At 38.3% G+C, this 18,869-nt stretch overlaps 1 protein-coding gene and 1 long non-coding RNA gene across 2 annotated transcripts in view; both read left to right on the forward strand.

Annotated features, from left to right (window-relative positions):
* LOC149499900 (uncharacterized) overlaps nt 1–18,869 on the forward strand; it is a 352,066-nt gene that overhangs the window by 70,633 nt on the left and 262,564 nt on the right. The gene's annotated exons all lie outside the window — the stretch shown is intronic.
* On the forward strand, nt 771–7,976 carry LOC114243872 (uncharacterized). Its single transcript, XM_089738545.1, has 6 exons — nt 771–789; nt 1,133–1,314; nt 3,652–3,818; nt 5,342–5,535; nt 6,973–7,183; nt 7,749–7,976. The coding sequence occupies exons 1-6, from the start codon at nt 771–773 to the stop codon at nt 7,951–7,953; spliced, it is 978 nt and encodes a 325-aa protein (XP_089594671.1). The 3' UTR covers nt 7,954–7,976.

Genomic DNA, 18,869 nt, shown 5'->3' on the forward strand with positions numbered 1-18,869 from the left:
TATATACATATAACAAGATACAAAACAATATATATACATACAAATACACACACACACACACACACACACACACACACACACACGCACACACATATATATAACATACACACATATACTTACTTTGTATTATAATACATTATACAAATAAAATGTTGTGTATTAGTACTTTTGTATTTGACAATTATCAATGATTATCACAATATTTTTCTGATTAAGCGAGCGATTTAAACCTATTTTTTAGGCATTTCCATAACTACTAGTTTTGTTTGTTTAAAATTAATTCTTTTGTGTGTGTACACGTATCCATGGGAAAAATAATTTTGTTCACTAATATGTATGTATAGTGTAGGTACAATGTTTTTGTGACTATTGTATTTATTTTAAAGTCCCTTTTTTTAATTACTGGTAGGGTACTTTGTGAACATGCATGGGCAGGTATGGGCCCTCTGCCTATGTCTGCCGTGAAGCAGTAATGCGTTTCGGTTGGAAGAGTGGGACAGTTATTGTGCTTTAGAAACTGAGACTAAGTACCCATGTGTCAAGGTTGGGGACGGCATTTACGTTGTAGACGTCTATGGGCTCCGGTAACAAATCAAAATTACGTGAGCTCGTCCACGCATTAAAAAAAAGAGTTTAGCTCAGTTATTAAGCGGTTTTCTAACTCCGTTGACATCAAATGATTAAATTTCGCATCTTAAAACTGTTCAAAGACGCTATGAAAGTTTTTTTCTATTATAAGAAAAGGAACGAGTGTATGCTTAATGGCGGAAATGGCGAGTATTGTGGCACGTACCCGTGCGGTCTCACAGTTTGTCTTTTAATCAAATTTTTATGTTTTGCAGGTTCTAATTTGATTTGGTGATTGATTTCTTCATTGTGGACATCGTGTGAGATATGTGAGTTTGATATAATTGGTCCTAAGAATTGAGCTCTGGTGTAGGAGTATCATTGACATGAGTAGGTCTGAATTGTTACCAATAAGGCAGCAGAAGCTTTTGCTTATTGATACAGTCGCACTGACGGAATTACTTGTAGATATACTTTTCTTTATCAGCTATTAGAGCATTGCAAGTCATCATTACATTTAAATTTAAAATGATAATACCGATAAGAAAAAAAAAATAACCAAGAGTATACAAAGGATATCCCTTGTCGTACGTTCCTTTCATAAAATCTAGAATACACAAAGGGGTCGAAAGTACAAAGCCAATTTCAAGGTCAGAATTCATTGAAGTGTTGAATGTAATTCAAGCGACTCTTGGTATTGTGTTCCTGTCGCCGACGACGGGTCGGGCTCGAAGGTCCATAACTAAGGTAAGTATTATAGTTACAGCTAATAATTTATATAGGGATTCACAATTTATAATAGAAAATGGCGTTTCGAAGTTCGCGCCGTGTTTATCTCGCGCCAACATTTGAATTATACAATTGTCGATTGAGGTCTTTTGTCGGACGCGAGAAAGGTTTGCCATTGGATAAATATCGTTTCGTCGTAAAGTATAAAGGTAATTTTTGTTTGAATCCGAATTCGCACTTGGAGCTTTGTGGTTTGTTTTTAATGTGTTTAAATCGATTTTATTCGTGTACCCTGAGTGGTTTTTTAGATCTTTTCATTCATTTGAAAGCTTTGAATTCGGACGAGTGGATGGATTGAAATGCCCATTATCACGTTGCATTGGGAATAAAAACATCAATATAACACCACCTTGGTCACCACACATGGTCTTTACGGATCCATCAGATCCTATAACCTTTGCATTAGACGCCTTCAGCTCTAACACTAGGAGCAGGATTAGGGACTCCGATAACCGTACTCGTCGAACTCGACAAAGAGTTCGCCGTGCAACTTAACCCATACATCAGCCCGCTGAGTATCTCGCCGGATCTTTTCAGCGGGTCGCGATTCTGATACGGTAGTAGATTCATTCGCGAAGCAGGTGCTCTTGAGTTGTTAGGTCCCATTCGGAGGCGCTCGGGCAGCTGTTAGCAAACAAACGCTGTCCACGTAGACGCCGTCACCACTAATCACGCAAATCATAATTTTCATAGCTTCGATTTTTATTACACGATGTTGTTCCTTCACCGTGGAAGTCAATCGTGAACATTCGTTAAGAACGTATTTCATCAGAAGAATTGATAGCTGTATGCGGGTTTCTAGCATCGGCAGACTCGCAACGATAGATACGAAAGCATCGGGCAGCTTATCCTTTAGACCACGAGGACTTCTAAGACTTCTAAGAGTTCGACGTGCAACTTAACCCATACATCAGCCCGCTGAGTATCTCGCCGGATCTTTTCAGCGGGTCGCGATTCTGATCCGGTAGTAGATACATTCGCAAAGCAATTGCTCTTGAGCTGTTAGGTCTCCTTCGGAGGCGCTCGGACAGTTGTTAGCAAATCCCACCCCTCCTGGCTGAGCCTTTGCTCGCCCACCTGACCTGGTAAAGCTGGAAAGGCCTCTGGGCCACCAGTAATCCCTCATTCATAAAAATAAAATTCATAAAAATATATTAAGAACCAGTTTTACTTTAATTATTAAATTGTTATTTTTATCATTGACAGACTTTAAAGCCATTAATGTTTCTTTTTACTGTCTTTGAAAGCAGGCTCGTCTGATGACTTGATGATGAGTGGTAACAGAGAATTAACGTACTTACGATCTAAGTTCGATATTCGAATATAAAAGTACAGTTTCTTAATTAAATCGATTGTGTTATCAGGAAATCCCATTGATTCAATGTTTGTTGACATAAAAATCTCGACGTAAAATCGATTCTAACGATGCTTGTGATTGTAAAGTTTTAAAAAAAATAATCAAAGACCACTTTTACATTTAAAGATTGTGATTCGATTTTTTCATGTTTTTTTTTTTGATACATTCGTAATTAAGCGACTAAATGTAAATTGATTTGGATCATTAAAAGGCCTCGTGTTCTGTGTGAAATATAAATAATTGAAAATGTTCTCAAAAGTGATAATCCTCATGATTTGCTTGATTTTCGTGTTATCACAATCACCGTTTGGATGTCGGGTAGTGATGAAATCAATATTCTTTATCAGTCTAGAGCAGAGGATCTTGGACCAGAGAGCTTAGACAACGCTTGATAATTCCATTGCTTAATTTGAAATGTAGAAATTTTTAATGAATTCTGGTTTGAAAATAGGGAAATTGTACTGAAGCGTGCGTGTACAAAATTTATTCCTAGGCCGCATGAGTATAGTGTCGTGGTCATTTTTGCCACGAAATAGTCAACCGTTCCGATTTAAAAGATCTTATATGTCTAATGACATAATTCACTCATATTTACGTCGCGATGTCCATGCGCCCCTCTAACTCTTATAATCAGGTTGCACGATAGGTCTTTCACCCATTTAGTGCAAAACAATCTAAGGTTCTACAACCAATTACTGAGATTATTAATTGGGGAGCTAACACCACGCTTTGGATAGTCGCGGTAATTAGTAACTAATAAACTCCAAAGGTGGCGCCATCCCAATAATTCACTACGCATCCTATTACTACTTCCGCGCGCAACCAGGTACCTACCCGCGCGGACTCACAAGTGGTTCTACCACCAGTAAATTAGCTGTATATTGTTTTTGGTTTCCTCAATTAATGTTTAGTTTAGAATTATTAATTTGTCCTCTCAGTACAGGAGCAACCACATCCGTCAGGACGGCGGTCTCTGCTTCGAGTTGGCGCCTTGGCAGCACCAGCCGGTTGAGCTGGAGGAGCATTTGAAGAAACTAAAGCAACGATGGGGTAACTCTGTCACTTCCGATTATAAGAGAAGATCTCAACTGGCACTTGTAAATAGGTACGGCGTGTTTGAACAAATAAAATGTTCTCACAGTGATTTATAGACCAGTCTATACTAATCTATATTTCACTACATAGTATAAAACAAAGTCGCTTTCTCTGTCCCTATATCCCTATGTATGCTTAAATCTTTAAAACTACGCAACGGTAATTGTTGCGTTTTTTTTAATAGATAGAGTATTTGAAGAGGAAGGTTTATATGTATAATAACATCCCTTAAATAGTGGAGAAATCAATAATAAACTACAGTTTCCGAAGCGAAGCGACGGCGGGTCGCTAGTATTATATTGTAATAATTGTTATAAAGCTGAAGAGTTTGTTTGTTTGAACGCGCTAATCTCAGGAAGTACTTGTCCGATTTGAAATATCGAGGAAGACTATAGGCTATATAACATCACGCTAAGACCAATGTAGGCGTACCACCAATAAAGAGTGTTTCAAAATCGGGGCTTTAATCCTTTTTGAGAGCTTCCACTGCGTGCGCTGCGGAAACGGTTAAAGTTTCGCTAAAGTGTTCCCCTTTAAAAGATCTAACATTCTATTATTCAAAAATATTTTCACTTTCTACGTAAATGAAGAGGCGGGTAAAATTTAGCGTTATGCCAAAGAAACTATTCCACGTGGACGAAGTCGCGGGCAAAAGCTAGTATAATATATAAATCTACAGTGGTTGTTACGGATGTTACATCATAACTACTGAACCGTGCATCCGATTGACTTGAAACTTGGTATCCATGTAGAAAATACATGTACTTAATGGACAGACTAATATTTATATGAAAGTTGGACTCCCTAATAATAATGACAATAAATAATAATATTAATTTTAAATGCGCAGCGAGGCGGACGAGTACAGCTAGTGGTCTTATATGATCATATTAAATGCGATTATAAAGTTGGTTTTTAATAAGTTTGATGGTCTCTTTTGGTATTAAATGTCCCTTAATGATTTGCGACGAGACAGTATGAGCATTTGTTTTCATGCCTTTAAGCAGATGCGAATGATTACTTCACAACTGAATTAGGGGTAACAGTGTTATTACTAGTGTGATTTCGACCTTATATCTAGTGCTCATAGCATTTTCATCAGTAAATTAATGAATCATTGGTCACGGATCATTCTGAGCAGTCTAGTTCAATTTTCTTTTTATTGCACAGATTGGTGGACGAGCTCACATCCCACCTGGTACTAAGTGGTTACCGGGGCCCATAGACATCTACAACGTAAATGCGCCACCCACCTTGAGATATAAGTTCTAAGGTCTCAGTATAATTACAACGACTGTCCCACCCTTCAAACCGAAACGCATTACTGCTTCACGGCAGAAATAGGCAGGGCGGTGATACCTACACGTGCGGACTCACAAGAGGTCCTACCACCAGTAAAGGCTGGTAGTGGTAGGACACCACCAGTTCTATGAAATAAACTATAATTTTAGCAATGAAATTCACGAGAAGACAGATTAACAAAAGCGCTTGCAGTGTAGTTACCCTAAATTGTTCTATTTCATCTGCTTACAGTGAAATATCTCGTTACATGGACACGGTGATCGCACCATTCCTGGACACGTACCATCGTAACATTCAGATCTCGTACCAACAAATGACCGAAAAGATCTTAAAGAGGATCAAAGATGAAATAAACGCTGCGGTGGTGAAGAAGAATAAGATTTATACGGCGCTGACGATTTTAGCTCGTAATTTGACCCTTCCAGGTATATTGGAGCTATTTCATGTTTTTAAGCGAGTCTTGTGGTGAGTAGTAAATGGTAGGTTTGTCACTTCACCTGACATTGCTGAAGTCCATGGGCGACGGTAACCACTCACCATCAGGTGGGCCATATGCTCGTCTGCTTATAAGGCCAATAAAATAAATAAATATTTTAACACGTTGACGTCGGCATTTTTTTATCATATGCTCCCCCTGTAGCACGGGGCGTTTAAGACCTCGTATGAAAAATACAATTACGATAGTACGCGCAATATTTAAGTAGTAGTGATAGATTAAGTAGCAGTATTAGACCCGCAATATTTAAGAAACGAAAACCTTTATTTGGTCGAATCTAAAAAAAGGAATTGGAAATTAACGAATTTCAGGGGTTTTATAGACCTCGTACTGCATTTAATGAGGGAAGATTTACATAGATTTTAGAGATCGTTACAAAAATATGTTTTTCACGTAAGCAATTTATACTAAAGCTTTTTAACTTTTTTATTCACCTCATAACTAGATAATTTTACTCGCAATTTGACAAACATTCGTGGCATTTTCTCTTCTTCGAACACTTACATATATGATATGTTTGCATATTTGATGCTGTTACTGAGAAGTTAAAAATTATTATTGCGAAGTGATTTAAATATATTTCAATTTAAATTAAAAACAGAATACCGACAAATATATAAAGTAATAGTTAACATAACTAAAAACAAACAAAATTATCAAGTATTAAAATCGTTACTAGTATCGTTAATAACTCAGAACAGTAGGTATGGAATTTAATAGGGTTTCTTAAACATTCAGTCACCTGCAGCATTACTTTAAATTGAAGTTACGGACTCTGCACGGCAGTGTCATCTATGTTTTTCTTAGCCGCACTGTAAGAGAGACCCATACGAGGTGTATAAGACCTCGTTCCGCATTAAACGTGATAAAAGTACAAAATTTCGTGGAATCGTGCTGTCACTATCATCCGCTCAAAGGTTCATGCCTTGGATATCGAGTACAAAATTCTACTCATTTTAAAACAACTGGTAAATCTACAAAGAAAAATCCGATTTTAGAGAGCTGGTGCTTTCACCTGACGATGTCACTCTTTCAGGTATAAAATTAGGTTATTCAATCAGCCCACGTTTCACTTAGTGCTCTATGTGCTATCGGACCCTGTAAATTCTACAGTGTGAATAGCATCGTTAATTCTGTGACTTAGGTTAAATCGCAAATGCTATCAGCTGTCATATCATCATTACCGGCACCGGATTCCAATAGGCCCTATCACCAGTAAATGTTGTAGGACTAGGTCAAAAGTATAGAATAATGTAGTTAATAATTATAGTTGACGAGACTGTGATTACTATCACATAGGTAATACTGGTCAGACAAATGTCGGGTCTGAAATCGTAAGATTAACTCCAGTCAAAAATTGTTAAAGCTATGTGCAATGAAGATCATCGGAAGATTAAAACACTCGCGAACAAGCACGTTGCCAAGATATACGTTTGCACGGAGGAAGCTCGAAAGTCCATTGCCAAAATGGGAATTTACGCTCAAGAAATGATCAATATCACTAAGAAGCACATGGAGGGAAGTTTGGTGGAGGCTGCCAAATTCATTGACAACGTTAGACAGCGCATTCTGCAAAGGTCAGTGTTTGTATTTTGCGCCGTTGCGTGAAACGGTTTTGAATTCTGAAGTCGTCGTGGCCTAAAGGATAAGACGTCCGGCGCATTCGTATCTAGCGATGCACCAGTGTTTGAATCCCGCAGGCGGGTACTAATTTTTCATTTTTCAAATGAAATACGTACTTCACAAATGTTCACGATTGACTTCCATGGTGAAGGAATAACATCGTGCAATAAAAATCTAACTCGCAAAATTATAATTTGCGTAATTACTGGAGGTAGGACCTCTTATATTGCTTATTTCTGTCGTGAAGCAGTAATGCGTTTCGGTTTGAAGGGTGGGGCAGCCGTTGTAATTATACTGAGACCTTAGAACTTATATCTCAGGGGAGTGGCGGCATTTACGTTGTAGATGTCTATGGGTTCCAGTAGCTACTTAATACCAAGTGGGCTGTGAGCTCTTACACCTAATTATGCAATGAAAAAAAAAATCAAATGTTTATACTTCTTAGCATCTAAACATATTTATATTGGTCTAACTAATTGACAATTGAATTTTCTAATACAAAATCTGGCCATATCCTAGAAAATACATCAATGCGTGCCTCAAGCAATTATCGAGAGAGGCGGTTTTGTTGGGCTATGAACTGGATCTTAGTTTGACGAACGCCCGTCGCCACAACGAGCAGTCGTGCGAGAAGATATCCGTCTGCAGCACGATAGCCAAGAGGAGTACTGATGATGCCGTAGTTGCTCTCAAAGATGAACTGTTTCAATGTGTTTATGCTTGAATAAATTCTAAATTACTATTGTTTTTCGTTATTCACATAAAATTGCTTTTATTAATGATGTAGGTCAAAGGTTCCCAAACTTTTATCTACTGCCCACTTTGAGAATAAATATTTTTTAGGGCCCCCATTTTTCACCTTACTTAACCACTATAGAGAGAGCAGTAGGTGTCTGAGAGTCCTCCTAGATGAAATTATAAATCGTCTCACCTTGTTTACAGCATAATGCCCCCATTTTTTTGTCTGGGTCTCTTACCGCTCCCTTTCAGACTTGCAGCGCCCACAAGGGGGTGTTATCGCCCACTTTGGGAAAGGCTGGTGTAGGTAGTCGGTATTCTAATTATTAGCCGGCGAAGGTTGTCGAAAATTATAGATCTTGAGCGGTGTCAATGTAACCTTCGAACCACGGCCTACCACCGAGGACCCTTTGCAAATGCTCATAATGGATATAGCGATGCTAATGCATTATTGGAATGATCGTAGCCCAGAGGATAAGATACGGAGTACATTCGTATCGGGCGATGTTTGAATCCCGCAGGCGGGTATCAATTTTTTAAAGTGAAATATGTACTTATCAAAATGTTCACGAATGACTTTCAAGGTGAAGAATAACGTCGCAAAATAAAAACCTTACCCGCATTTTTTTATTTGCATAATTACTGGTAGTAGGACGTCTTGTGAGTCCAAACGGGTAGGTATTTCCACCCTGCCTATTTCTACCATGAAGCAGTAATGCGTTTCGGTTTAAAGGTTGAGCAGCCGTTGTACTGTAAAAAAACGGATGTCTCAAAGTGAGTGGTGACTATGACCACCGGTTTCCGGTGGCCACTTAAGACTAGGTGGGTCGTGAGTTCGTACATCCATTAAAGCAATAGATAAAACAGTTATAAACCTTTTGATCTTGTTTCTTACTGAAGCTAACAAAACCAACAGGAACCCTCCGAGATTCAATCACACTTTGACAACAAAGTTATTGTTCATTTAAGAAATTACCAAGACAAAATGTACAGTCAAAATGAATCACTAATATAATTCAGTGATTCGAACAATAATAACCTTAGAACCAACCACACTAGGCCGAAATCTATTAAATTAACAATTAAATTCTAAACCAAATTCAATGAATAAAGGGATCCAGAAATCCGAACCTTTTCATCAAAATAATCAAATTGAAACGAATGAGTTCATTATTCATGTGTACGGAATGAATTTTCTGCACGTTTTATTAAATCTATTGTATTATAAATAAACAGATCCATAATATTGATTTCTTAAAATTAAGACTATTTGGTTTATACGAAATTTTTGCAACTTTATAGGAGAGCTATTTGAAGTTTAAAATGTTGAAAAAATATTATAACAAAAAAAAACTTTTTCAGCTAATTCAATGGAGTAAACTTGATTGAAGTTCAATCAAAAACATCAAACCGTTTATGCTAAAACCAAATAAAATGCACCTTTAATTATAAAAGATAAATTTCGCGTATTTTTTTTTTTTTTTTATTGCTTAGATGGATGGACGAGGTCACAGCCCACCTGGTGTTAAGTGGTTACTGGAGCCCATATACATCTACAACGTAAATGCGCCACCCACCTCGAGATATAAGTTCTAAGATTTCAGTACAGTTACAACGGCTACCCCACCCTTCCAACCGAAACGCATTACTGCTTCACGGCGGAAATAGGCAGGGTGGTGGTACCTACCCGTGCGGACTCTCATGAGGTTCTACTACCAGTAACCCCGGTAATTTCACCCCTCGATATAAGCGGTGCTAAACCTAAAACGAAGCTAACAAAAGCTTCGTTTTTAAGTGAACACCGACCAAATGGAGACTTTATAAAACCCCTTAGCACCACGAGATAAATTCCTCCACGAATCTTAAGAAATACGCGGTACCTATATGATGTATTTAACGGCCGTCTGGTGTAGTGGTAAGTGACATGGTCACTACACAAGAGGGTCGCGGGTTCGAATCCCGCAAAGGGAAGATATTTGTATGATAAATATAAATGTCTTTTCCAGGTTTATGGATGTATATTAAATATATATATGTGTATAATAAAAATCTTACATTTATTTCCGTTATGTGGTACCTGTAACACAAAGTTATTTACGAACTTATCACGGGACCAGTTAACGTGGCGTGATTGTTAGTAAATATTTATATATTTTGTTATTACTAGAGGTCTCGCATTAGTCGAAATTCGACTATAATTAATTGGAATTGTAAGTTTGTACACTATTATGATTGTATTTTATACTTCTATAATTACAAATTTCGCCAAGACTACACTATAACAAAAATATTAACAAAGACACACAATATTTAATCTATTCTCAATTTGACAACAGACGTCAAGAACAAAAGTTTGACAATAAATAGTATGCATGCGTGTGTGCGTCAAATACATGGTATGTAGTGTGCGTAATGTTTTCTTTATAGATTTAATGTGTCTTTTATGCATTATTTTAAAAAAATATTAGCATTGTGCACATATTCTCTATAAGTGTGGAAAATTTCATACTCCTCCGTCCGCGAAATTTTCGTAAAAAGGGATACAAAGTTTTTGCTTCACGTATTTATATATAGATATTTACGATAAAATCTGACACAGATGTATTATTTCGTGTTCAGTAGCAAATGAGTTTAGCTTCTTCTTCCTAGTCGGATACTCTTGGCAGGGTAGTCGTTGCTTTCAATGGACAGGGTTGCGTCTCGTCGTCAACGCTCGCATCCAAGGCAGCCACACGTCGAGCAATGCTCCTCCATTGGAGGCGACTTTTGGCATTACGAGCACATTGTAGTGCGTTGGCTTTCGTAGTGAGTATGAGTAGGTAGGTTAGGAGTAGGTAGGTTTCGGTAGGTAGCGGCTTGGCTCTGCCCCTGGCATTGCTGAAGACCATGGGCGACGGTAACCACTCACCATCAGGTGGGTCGTGTGCTCTGCTTACAAGGGCAATAAAAAAATATTTAAGTTCTATTCGAGGTATAAAGAAAACTGGAGGTTTCGCAACAACCCACGGTCATTCGGTAACGTGCGAAGTTATTGTGGTACACTTCATTCACGGTTGTTTCCATAAGAGTTAGTGTATTGCGCAAACGAACGCCCTGATCGTGGTCAATGAATGAGAAAAAAATATGTTATTTTTTGTACGTTATTACAAAGTTAAGTCGTACACTGTGTGCATTACTAATAACAATCTTACGTTACGGACGTTTTTTCCCGGTTAGGGTACCCCTCCGCATCGTCCCATAAGAAACTTCGTTCCAAAAATCGCTTTCCTAAAAATGTGTGAACACAGTCGCTTATAATTTTCAACGATCCTTCTAAAGTCGGGTGGTGCATTGAAAAACCGGTTTTGTGTTCTTGGTAATAAAGGCGATAGGTTTCGGTGGTGGTTGAGAACATTGTTAACCTTTGGAGGCATGATTCCGTTGTGACATCCGAGAGCTTTGATAAACATCTAGGTAATATAAGATCGTTCCTGAACTCATCTGTCTCTCCACAGCAATAAAAAAAGAACAAAATCTAGAAGAAAAGAATCCGCCGCTGTCAATTTATTAATAACTAGGCATACCCGCCCGCTTCACTGGGCATTTAAACATTATTATTTTTTGTCATTATCATTAGGGAGTCCAACACTCATATAAATATTAGCCTATCCATTAAGTACGTGTATTTTCTACATGGATACCAAGTTTCAAGTCAATCTGATGCATGGTTCAGTAGTTATAACGGAACATCCGTAAAAACCACTGTAGATTTATATAATATATTAGTATAAATTAATTACTGTCGCTGCCAACCGTAATCGAACCTTCTGTCAAAAGCCTTACGGGTCATCATAAAATCTTGGTAAAACATTGATTTAAATAAATAGTTCAATGTAAACAAACGGGGAAATCACTTCAATTAAATAATGTTTATTCAGGGCAGGTGAAATGTTTGGATTAAAATTATATTAACGAAATGCTTGCTGATTTGGGTCTTCGCACATTTAACCCGAATTCGGATTATGAGGTATGTTTTATAGATATACGAACGTTTTTGCGTAATCGCGATTAATTGAAGCGGACCGTGGGCGGCCGTCTGGTATTTCTAATGTCAGTGAGAGATTGTGACCACTTACGTGTGCCGTGTTTTTTTTTTATTGCTTAGATTGGTGGGCGAGCTCACAGCTCACCTGATGTTAAGTTACTGGAGCCCATAGACATCTACAGCGTAAATGCGCCACCCAACGTGAGATATAAGTTCTAAGGTCTCAGTATAGTTACAACGGCTGCCCCGCCCTTCAAACCGAAAAGCATTACTGCTTCACGGCAGAAATAGGCAGGGTGGTGGTACCTACCCGTGCGGACTCACAAGAGGTCCTACCACCAGTGCTTCTCTGACAAAAGCAAAAATTACTGACTGCTGAGGTCACATGCTACTTGGTGGTAAGCGTACGTCGCAGATTCTACTGCTTACCTTATGATGCGATATTAAAATCTCAATTCATGGGACAAGAAACGGTCTTCCAATCGTATAGTGTGGCGTTGGATTAACTCATTAATCAAATAATCCAAGTGATATTACAACTAATGCTAAAATTTATACTTATGTATGTATGTGTATTTGAGTTTGTGTTTAACATCAACACACCTACTGTTATTTACTCTGCACTACCTTTGGTTCACTGGTAGAAAGTGTCCTAGGCATTAAGTCCGCTAATGTAAATAATATATGTGTAATAAATAAATAAAATAAAATTTAAAAAAACATTCTTTTTGTTATGTGTTTTCTGTCTACGTGTTTATGTAACAGATTTTGTTAATGTAATTTTTGCAATTCAAAATACAAATCGTCCAAAATACAGTAGGCAATTTTATTACTTCGGCCAAAAATGTCCTAACCAGGATCATAAAATAAACATTTCAAGTTATATTCGAGTCGCTTATTGAAATATTTTTTAAATAATACATATTTTTTTCTCAAACCGTTGTTTACATTCTCTCAGTTGTTTGGTATATAATGTCAACAGTAAAATATATGACGGATTGAGCTCCTCCCGATCACCACATGGATCCTCGTGGTCGCTCACTTGGTAGGTTTAACTCGTGATAAGCACACAATTATATAATTGCAGCTTAGAAACGCTGTTATTTCAGGGATGCGTGCAAAATCGCAATGATACCTCCAAAAAGAATGACTCAAATAACTGTCTAGCCGAGCCTTTTCCAAAGTAGGTGATAAGTCCCCTTTGTGGGGGCTGCAGACCTAAAGGGAGCGGTAAGAGACCCAAAAAAGGGGGCGTTGTGTAGAGAATTGGGAGGCGGTTCGTAATTTCATCTAAGAGGACTCTTAGACACCGACTGAGTTCTCGCTATAGTAGTTTTTGAGTAGATGAAAAAATGGAGGCGCTAAAAATAATTTATTCTCAAAGTGGGCAGTAGACAAAATAAGTTTGGGAGCCCCTGGTCTAGCCCATCTAATGTTATAGACTAACTTGTCAAATATCACACGTCATCTAGAGACTAATACTTGCCACACGTCAATGTCTTACAAACGAATCAAGAACTAGTCTACCAATATATAGTCAATTGATTTCCACTGATGCTCCGACATATATATTTATTACATTTAATTTATAAAAAAAAAAAAAAATACGTAAGCATTTTCAAAACTAAGCCCGTCACAATCAAACCCCACTGTCAATTTGAATTCCATAGCTCGTTTAATTTTGGTACGAACTAATCTAAATTCATTAGAGCAACGCCGTGTTGTCTAAATATTTGAATAATTTGATTCGCTTTGTTGAATAACTGTGAATTAAAGGGACCGAGAAACATGATTAGAAAGGACAGTAGACGAGGGTCCGGTCGACTCTTCGTACTCCGCTACTGACGGGCTATTACTATTCACATTTACTGCTTAAAAACTTTTCAATGCTTTTTTTTAACACGCTTTTATTAGCTTGTCACTAACTAATTCAACTTATATTTCATTGACGTTTTTGGCGGGAACGCGAGTAGTGGAGCTGTGTGATTTGTTTTATTTTGTCTATTTAGTGTTTCTTGAGGTTTTAATGTGTATTAACACTGGTTCATTAACTGTTTCATATGAAACAACTGAAAGTGCACAAATGTGGGAAAATGAATCAAAGCCGCTGGATGTATCTTCTCGGGATCCTACAAAAAGTCCACTGAAAAAATCTCAGTAAATGACCACCATTTTACTGAGATTATATTTCAACCCATATCATCTCATTTCATTTCATTTAATTTCATCCCAGTTGATTAATGTTTCAAATTAATCATCTTCTTTTCGTTTCACTCCATATTAACATTTTTCATATTAATAAGAATATATATTAAAATAAGACATGACCTAAAGGTCTCAGTTACCAGGTCACAAAATCCCTTAAAAAAATGTTTCATTGACTTTTATTCGCTTGAAAATTTGCACACGTATCAAGAAACAATAGTAATGTATTATTATTTAGCTTCAGCCTAAATATCGGCACAAAACAACAGCGTACAAAAAAACCAAAATTTTTTTTTTTAGGTCGGCTTCCTGACTCAGCCTTTGCTATATTAGTTTTCAAATTATATTTAATGTCGCTCTAGTCGAAGTTTCACTTCTGCTGTTGTTGTTCGGTCTGTTATAAGGTATGACAGAAATACAATACAGTTGAGATTTATCTTCAGGTCTCAAAGCGTTCGAATTGTTTTTTTTTCTTATCGCCGGTAATCTCGTGGAGCTATTCCAACTTTTCCTTTTCCACTGGTGGGTGAGATCACGGGGCTCAATCCGAGGTACTGTCTAACATCTGCCCCAGCAAGGGCAGTGTTTGCTGATTCTACCACCGGATCAGAATCGCGACGTTGTGTCTGTGAGTTAGCTTGTGATAACTACGCACTCTGTCTATGGGTTCCTGTAACCACTTAACACCAGGTGGGCTGTGAGCTCGTCTACCCATCTAAGCAATAAAGAAAAAGCACATAGCCCACTGAGTTTTTTGCTGGATCTTCTCAGTGGGTCACGTTTTCGATCCGGCGGTAGATTCTGCGAAGCACTGCTCCAGTGTCAGCAACACTCCGGTTTGAGCCCCGCGAGCTCACCTACAGGTCAAGAAAAAGCTGAAATAGGCTCTCAAGTAGGGAAGAAAAAAAACACAATTTAGACGGACAGTCAACCGAATTTCACACGCTCGGTGGAAGGTCTTCCCTTTGCTAGTACCTCCCAAGCCCTGGCTTAGATTCCTGCGCTATGCAACTGGGTCACGATCGCTATTATATCTCCAGTGCGTCCGTTAAACCCGACGGTTTCATCGATAACATTTCATACAAAAGTTCAAGAACTATTTTAGAGCTACTCGGCACGTTTATCACGTGCATAACTTCCGGCTGAGAGGACGCACATTCTCAGGAACCACTCAATTCATAGTTCAACGAACACGGTAAGTGTCGTCGGGTTAAGAATATTTTCATTTTGTACTTTGAATTTATTTCGCATATTCGTTGAGGAGGCTTTGAAATTTTAGCTTTCTCGAAGACATTCGGTTAAAATTTCTTTTGATTTGAAAAATGAAGGTAAGAAATCTTCCGCCGAGCGGGTCGCTTGACGGACGATCCAAATGTTGTTGTTCTAAATTACTCTTGACAATATCGTTAGCGCGATTCAGGTTTTTGTCTGATTATCATTATGATATTGAAGTCATCGTAGGCTAAAGGATAAGACGTCCGATGCATTCGTATCTAGCAACGCGCCAGTGTTCGAATCCCGCAGTCGGGTACCAGTTTTTCTAATGAAATACGTACTTGACCAATGTTCACGACTGACTTTCACGGTAAAGGAATAACATGGTGTAATAAAAATTAAACCCGCAAATTTATAATTTGCGTAATTAATGGTGATAGGACCTAAAGGAAATAGTTCACAAAAAAAAATAGGCAGGGTGGTGATACCACCACCCTGCCTATTTCCGCCGTGAAGCAATAATGCGTTTCGGTTTGAAGGGTGGGGCAGCCGTTGTAACCATACTGAGACCTTAGAACTTTTATCTCAAGGTGGGTGGCGCATTTACGTTGTAGATGTCTATGAGCTGCAGTAATCATTTAACACGAGTTGGGCTGTGACCTCGTCTAACCATCTAAGCAATAAAAAAAATCTGTCATAACTATTGTTACAAACAACTGTATTTTAAGTAGGTATATAATTCCGTTGTGAAGAAACTAGTAAAAATTCCCGCTTTCAAGACTACTAAAAGCTATTTAATTGATTAGTTGACTGACTATACTAGTAGTTTGAGCAACATCGAATTTTTGGAACACGTAATGTAACGCAAATGAAGCTGAAGGGTGCCTTCCGTATTCGCCTCGGGGTTATGGAGACTGCGCGTTCTGTTTTTGTTACATTGCGTGTTTTTACTGGTAGTAGGACCTCTTGTGAGTCTGCATGGGTAGGTACCACCACTCTGCTTATTTCTGCCGTAAAGCAGTAATGCGTTTCGGTTTGAAGGGTGGGGCAGCCGTTGTAACTATACTCGAGACCTTAGAACTTATATCTCAAGGTGGGTGGCGCATTTACGTTGTAGATGTCTATGGGCTCCAGTAATCACTTAACCACTCCACTCATCTAAGCAATAAATAAAAATGCCAAATTCGTTTTTCAGATACGAATTGTTTCGAAGTTTCGATATTCGTTCTCTAAGTATAAAGGTTCTATACACGAGCATTTTACTAATACCAAGCGTATGGTGAGTTTAAAAAATTGCATTTGGCTCCATAGCTACTTTGTGTAATGCTTTTTTTTTTTTTTTCCTACCTAAGCTGAGAGCCTTGAGAGGCTATTTCAGCGTAACCCTAACGTTTGTAGGTGAGCTCACAGGGCTCAAACCTGATGACGATGCTAACACGAACCCTAGCAAGAGCCGTGCTTCGCAGAATCTACCACCGGATTGGAAACGCGACCCACTGAGAAGATCCGGCGAGAAACTCAGTGGGCTGTGTCTGGGAGTTAATTTACTCGTCGAGCCCTTCGTCGCAAGCGACGGGTTCGACGAGAACGGTGACCGGTGTGTAATGCAATCACAGCGATTCGGTTCTCTTTATCACCCCACTCCATTTTAATATCGCAAAATATTGTACAATGTATTGGCGCCAAAATGAGAAAACTCAATGAGCAATCATATAAAAATGACAGATTCCAAATTCAAATGTTTTTGACAAATGTTCAAATATTTTGTTTATTTTTAATTGTAACAGTATTTATGGCCAGACTAAGTAAACACCTTTATGTTTAGAATTGCCGGCTCTAATATCTGGCCTTGTTTGTGGGAAATAGCGACATACTTCCTGCGTAAAGATCAAAGAAATATAAACAGGCTATTTTTTTAATATAAAATCCGACGATTATAAGAATATCATTCATTCTATATGCGAATTCTAGAACTTTCTATCGTCCACAGTCATAGAATTCATGTCCGCAACTAAAGCTACTTTGGAATAGATACTCTGCAGATAGCGGTCTCCACTTACCATAAGGTATTACTCGGTTGTAAGAAAACAAAATTCGACCGAATATATTTCAGTAATTCGTTCGGAATATCTGAGAGAAAAGAAACTAAACCTACATTATTATCTATGTCTGATTTTTCTTATAAAAGGAGAGTACGGTGTTCCCTAATACTCATATTTCTGTATGTAATAATCCTGTTTTTCAATTCCCTCATCGCAGAATACCTAAAGATATCAAAACGTTCACGAAAATTAAGCTTTGCTCATGAAATATTCGAAAAGAAGACGAAATAATGCAGCGCATAGCTAAGGAACAATAAGTTACTTGCGGCAGGAGCAGGGTTGTCGTGAAATTGTTTTTTGTTATTTTACATTAGAATAATTTTCATTACTTTAGGTGAATAACGCACTCACAGCCCATAGAGGTCGCAAAGTTAATGCCGTCAATTTAGGCTTGATATCGATGTCTCAGTTGTATTTTTATAGCATGACCGCGTCGAAGTACTTATATGCAGAGAGTTTTTCGCCGGATCTTCTCACTGGGTCGCAATTCCGATCCGGCGGTAGACTCTGCGAAGCACTACCCTTTTTTTATTGCTTAGGTGTGTGGATGAGCTCACAGCCCACCTGGTGTTAAGTGGTTACTGGACCCCATAGACATCTTCAACGTAAATGCGCCACACACCTGACATATAAGTTCTAAGGTCTCAGTATAGTTACAACGGCTGCCCCACCCTTCAAACCGAAACGCATTACTGCTTCACGGCAGAAATAGGCGGGGCGGTGGTACCTACCCGTGCGGACTCACAAGAGGTCATACCACCAGTAGCAACGATTGCTACGACTAGTGTTAACAAATTCGATACAATGAGCCCCGTGAGTTTGCTTACACGTTCGACAAAGTACCCTCGAGGTTACTAGCATAGGTAGGCATAGATAAATATATAGATAGAACACAGTGGAGGAACGTCACAATATGTGGTCGCGATCCCCAGCAGTGAGGAAATCATATAGAATAAGAGAGCTCACAACGCTAGTATATCTATCACAACGCAAATTATTTAGTGTGGACTGTTTATATCGGTATTCCAAAAAATATGTCCGCTATATTTTGTTTTGGCAACCCTATCCAAGTATTGCCAGGGGAGCATTAAGGCATTCATGTACTATGATATTTTTATGACATACAGGGCCGGCGACCCGCCGCGTAAGGACGGATACCTTGAGCATTTGCATATTAGGATACCGCTCTGATCTCAAAACAGACTCATAAAACGTTCAAGAAAAAAAAATTTAAATCTACAAAAAAAAAATTTTTTTAAGATAATTGTTTTTCTTGAATTTCACTCTGAGACAAATTGAGACATCATCTCCAAGCTGGGCAGTATTGAATGTGTTTCATGAGGTTGCACTTATTTT

Source organism: Bombyx mandarina, chromosome 25 (genome assembly GCF_030267445.1).
Source record: "Bombyx mandarina strain Sakado chromosome 25, ASM3026744v2".
Classification (NCBI taxonomy): domain Eukaryota; kingdom Metazoa; phylum Arthropoda; class Insecta; order Lepidoptera; family Bombycidae; genus Bombyx; species Bombyx mandarina.

What these genes read in the sequence shown, in the direction of transcription:
- LOC114243872 (XM_089738545.1), top strand. An exon ending in TCGTAATTTGACCCTTCCAG is followed by an intron (nt 5,536 to 6,972) that starts GTATATTGGAGC and finishes AAATTGTTAAAG; the next exon opens with CTATGTGCAATGAAGATCAT. An exon ending in AGACAGCGCATTCTGCAAAG is followed by an intron (nt 7,184 to 7,748) that starts GTCAGTGTTTGT and finishes GCCATATCCTAG; the next exon opens with AAAATACATCAATGCGTGCC.